Raw genomic sequence first — 4,870 nt, 5'->3', positions numbered from 1 at the left:
TAATGACATAAATCCCAAACTTTCAAAATGTAACATTATAGTTTCAATAACACCTATTATTTGTTTTGTTCCGTGCCACGATTTCTGAAAGGGTATCGAAGTGCAAATCCATAGTAATATTGCAGACAATGAAATGAGATTTCTGAAATAGTATCGAAGTGCAAATTCATAGTAATATTGCAGACAATGAAATGATTGGGATATATATACAGTATATTTAATCAAATATGTATTTTCCCCATGATACCTGGTTGAATTACTATTACTATGACATTGTGCAATATATTTATATTTAATTATCTATTGTATGGAGACAGGTCGCAAAACAATCTCGATGCAACGTAAACACATGCTGTGATGTATGACAACACATCGCAATAATACGATGTATTGCCATACATCAATAATATTAAATACGATACGATAACACACGACCATTGTATCTTTTTTTTTACCGTAACGTCAAAAATGCAGAAACGTATATTTTGACAAACCGACGTTTCTCTACAATATCCACAGCGCCATGCGATAATATCGTGATATCTAACGTGATATATATTTTTACAATGCGTTACTATTAAACCAAAATACCTCATGATATAGTGCAATATCAAAATTAGCTATTGCATTACAAAAATTGCATTTAATTGTAATTTATCAACTCAACTCATGTACAAGGAAAAAAATAAATGAAAAACCAACTCATATAAATAAACCCTTAAGTAACACTGGTGGGTTTTGACGTTATTTTACCCTTTTGTTTGTGATTCTCAACATTTAAAAAAGAAATTTAACCGTTACATCCAAATTACAGATTGAAATTAGAAAGCGTACACTTAAGAGAATATCTGGGGGGGAAAAAATAAAACAGCGAATGGAGATAATGATAATGTTGTGTTTAATGAAACACAGAAACTAAAAATAAAACGAATTTCCACTGACCAGTTCCTCCCATGCGGGACTCAGACGGTACACATCCTCCATGGTCCTGGTCGGGACCTGAGCTTCAGCCGCCGCTCTTCAGTCCGTTCACTCCTGCAGAGAAGAGAGCTGAACCCCGAGAGGAAGCAGGGAGCAAGGAAAGAAGGAAAGAAAAGAAAAGAAAAGAAAAGTAGGAAGGAAGGGAAAGTGGAGGAATGCGCAGCCCGCTGCCGCTTCGTTGTGTCGCGTTTAAGCCTTTCATACGCGCACTGCAAGGACGCTTCTCGAGGCTCCACCGCCGCAACCTAGAGCCGCCACACGTCCCCCTCTTCCTTCTCTCTTTCCATTCTTCTCCTCCTACTTCTCCTCCCCCCCCTTTCGACGGAGGACGAGCTCACCACTGCCCCTTCGGCTTCAAACGCGCGCGGTACGGTTTGGTAATTGTGTCACTGGCACGTGCCCAACTGCTTCAACTGGGCGTGAGCACAGGAGGTAGAGTTATATGACGTCACCCGTTATACACTTGACTAATTAAATCGTACACTGGAATTCAAAAGAATGAGCTCACAGTACGAGGCCTGCGTAACAGCACTCTGAATGTTAGTGTAAATAGGAGTGAAAATGTCTAATGTCACTAATATAATGAGTTAGCGAGGGTTATTTCTTGTTTTTTTTTGCTGGAAAACTATAAGAACTAAAAGCTAAAGCTAAAGCTAAAGCTAAGGCAATTGGAAACAATTTAAACTAAACCAACTGAGTAACATAACGAACCCAGATAAAGAGAGAGTTATTGGTTAACTTAAAGACTAATTTTTAAAAAAGGCCCTTTAAAAAGTGCAGAGTGTGCTATTTTTATTTATTTATTTATTTTCTTAAAGCCGGGTAATACACTTGGGGGCGTGGTTGGGCATGTGGCTTTATGATGCAATATAGAGTCGATTTTTGTGATTTGGGCCGTTAGTGTCGTCCTTTTTTTTTAAATGAATACTTATAGCCTCTTGTTTTTTTTATTTTTGCTATTATTTATATACTTGAGTAAGACGTTATCATTGTTATTGCATTATTATTATTATTACTAAAAAAAACAGGTCGGAACTATTGATTTCTCACGGAAGTTCTCACGGAATACTAGAGTCCCGGACCACGTCAGTCCCTCATTTATTATCTTCCGACTCCAATGACAGTATGAGCTGACAGATATGAAAGGCCACTGAACACCCGAGAGATATATTTATCACATTTTACGCAGTGTTTGTGTATTTTTCCCCCTAGTAGTTATTTAAATGATGCACGGTCAGATCTTGCGATGTCATACCGGAGGGGCGGCTGTCGCTGCCCGCAGAATGCGCCATATTCTGGGTTCAGTTCTGGGTAGGGACGGCTGGATATGGAGAAGCCATGAGGTCAGACTGGTCAACACATCTTCAGGTAAGACTGGTTCAAATGACCACTAACCTAGTTTATGACTAGGACATCTAAATGCTCTTTAAATGTTAAATTATGTTTAATAACACCACTGCCCCTTCGGCTTCAAACGCGCGCGGTACGGTTTGGTAATTGTGTCACTGGCACGTGCCCAACTGCTTCAACTGGGCGTGAGCACAGGAGGTAGAGTTATATGACGTCACCCGTTATACACTTGACTAATTAAATCGTACACTGGAATTCAAAAGAATGAGCTCACAGTACGAGGCCTGCGTAACAGCACTCTGAATGTTAGTGTAAATAGGAGTGAAAATGTCTAATGTCACTAATATAATGAGTTAGCGAGGGTTATTTCTTGTTTTTTTTGCTGGGAAACTATACGAACTAAAAGCTAAAGCTAAAGCTAAAGCTAAGGCAATTGGAAACAATTTAAACTAAACCAACTGAGTAACATAACGAACCCAGATAAAGAGAGAGTTATTGGTTAACTTAAAGACTAATTTTTAAAAAAGGCCCTTTAAAAAGTGCAGAGTGTGCTATTTTTATTTATTTATTTATTTTCTTAAAGCCGGGTAATACACTTGGGGGCGTGGTTGGGCATGTGGCTTTATGATGCAATATAGAGTCGATTTTTGTGATTTGGGCCGTTAGTGTCGTCCTTTTTTTTTAAATGAATACTTATAGCCTCTTGTTTTTTTTATTTTTGCTATTATTTATATACTTGAGTAAGACGTTATCATTGTTATTGCATTATTATTATTATTACTAAAAAAAACAGGTCGGAACTATTGATTTCTCACGGAAGTTCTCACGGAATACTAGAGTCCCGGACCACGTCAGTCCCTCATTTATTATCTTCCGACTCCAATGACAGTATGAGCTGACAGATATGAAAGGCCACTGAACACCCGAGAGATATATTTATCACATTTTACGCAGTGTTTGTGTATTTTTCCCCCTAGTAGTTATTTAAATGATGCACGGTCAGATCTTGCGATGTCATACCGGAGGGGCGGCTGTCGCTGCCCGCAGAATGCGCCATATTCTGGGTTCAGTTCTGGGTAGGGACGGCTGGATATGGAGAAGCCATGAGGTCAGACTGGTCAACACATCTTCAGGTAAGACTGGTTCAAATGACCACTAACCTAGTTTATGACTAGGACATCTAAATGCTCTTTAAATGTTAAATTATGTTTAATAACCATTAAATAATCATTAAACAACCGTTTAAAACCGGTATTTTTTAAAAGTTCAAAACGTTCTTGTCTTATTTACTTTACAATTTCCGATATAAATGTTTCTCTACACACTTTTGACGGTTCTGATGCAGTGATATTCAACGGCAACAATGTGTACATGTATATTCAGAAGAACTGGTTGTATATATTATTTTGGACAATCATGGGACCACAACAACAGAGTCCTTTGTGCCTACCTGTGCATTTGTGTTTATTTTTTAATTAAATTATCTAATACTAATATTAAACACGTTTTGTTTTTCATAAGAATAAATCCATAAAAGAAAAAAAACAATTATAGAACAGATGTGATGTTACTTTATCCAAATTTATTCAGCAATGTCATGGCTATTTTTTTTTTCAACTTGGTAACATTTTTTTTCAACTACAAATTGCTTTGTTTTGACAGAACTTCTTGCGGTACTCTTCTTGCTGTAAGAACATTAACATTACCACATTTACATAATATGATTACCCAGGTTTTTTCAGTTTGAGAGTTTATATGTTTGGAAGGCATTTTTTTCTACTAGCTCTACTAATGATCCAAAGGAATTCAAAACTATCTAGCTTCACCATCCTTCATCAAAATCAAAGTCACTCTCCTCTTCTGAAGAGTAGGTCACTTGTCTTCTTTTCTTAATCACATCCATCAAATCCACCATTATGCTTCTGGTGCTAATGCCTCTGGATGATGCAGGGTCAAATTTCAGCGGGCCTGTAGTAGACGTAACAGTACTATCTACCCGTTCTTGCTGCTCCTTCTTTTTTAGAGGGAGTCCTCCTTTGATCTGATTCACAAGTGTAGGATGGTGTTTGAATGAAGATCTTTCATCTTCTTCACTTTTCATGATAGACACAGTTGCAGCAGGGGGTCCAGGATCAAAAATGCGTCCGGGATTCAGTGGAGATGTACCGTTGCTTTGTTGTTGCCCGTTTTCCTTCAGCAAGACGGCCTCTCTAATTTGGGTTAGAAATACAGATGTGTGTTGGCAAGATGGCTTACAGTCATTCTCTTTGCTAGGGATTGTGCACAGAGAAGGAACAGGGGGTGAGCTGGCTGGTCTTCGTTCAGGTGTAGGTTTACTGGTATTATGCTGCTTCTGAATGTCATTTATGGTTCGAACAATAGGTCTTGACTTGTTTCCTTGTGGGGATTTACTGTCACCTCCACTAACAGGTGGTCGATCTTTATCAGAAGGGGAAGTCGTAGATACGCCGTTACTGTCTAACTTTAGCTCGGCACCATCTTTATTGGGAGGTCTGAATGGTTGAGGAGTGGGAGGTTG

The 4,870-nt window shown here is 38.4% G+C and overlaps 2 protein-coding genes across 8 annotated transcripts in view; one reads left to right on the top strand and one right to left on the bottom strand.

Annotated features, from left to right (window-relative positions):
- The window catches only part of dgkh (diacylglycerol kinase, eta), a 54,615-nt gene extending 53,203 nt beyond the window's left edge, over positions 1-1,412 (bottom strand). For all 7 annotated transcript variants that reach the window (XM_017039983.2, XM_025063682.1, XM_017039984.2 and 4 more), the window contains exon 1: positions 943-1,412. In XM_017039983.2, the coding sequence (XP_016895472.1) occupies positions 943-984 (42 nt within the window). In that variant the 5' untranslated portion in view covers positions 985-1,412. The remainder of the gene's footprint in view (positions 1-942) is intronic.
- Positions 1,413-2,932: 1,520 nt separating this feature from the next.
- The window catches only part of LOC112488282 (von Willebrand factor A domain-containing protein 8-like), a 17,844-nt gene continuing 15,906 nt past the window's right edge, over positions 2,933-4,870 (top strand). The window contains 1 exon segment of the mRNA XM_025063684.1: positions 2,933-3,464. Within this exon segment, the coding sequence (XP_024919452.1) occupies positions 3,320-3,464 (145 nt within the window). The 5' untranslated portion in view covers positions 2,933-3,319.

This window comes from Cynoglossus semilaevis, chromosome 16 (assembly GCF_000523025.1).
Source record: "Cynoglossus semilaevis isolate Cse_v1.0 chromosome 16, Cse_v1.0, whole genome shotgun sequence".
NCBI classification, from domain to species: Eukaryota; Metazoa; Chordata; class Actinopteri; order Pleuronectiformes; family Cynoglossidae; genus Cynoglossus; species Cynoglossus semilaevis.
Note: the sequence above shows the minus strand (reverse complement) of the source record. Positions and strands in the feature narration are given on the sequence as shown.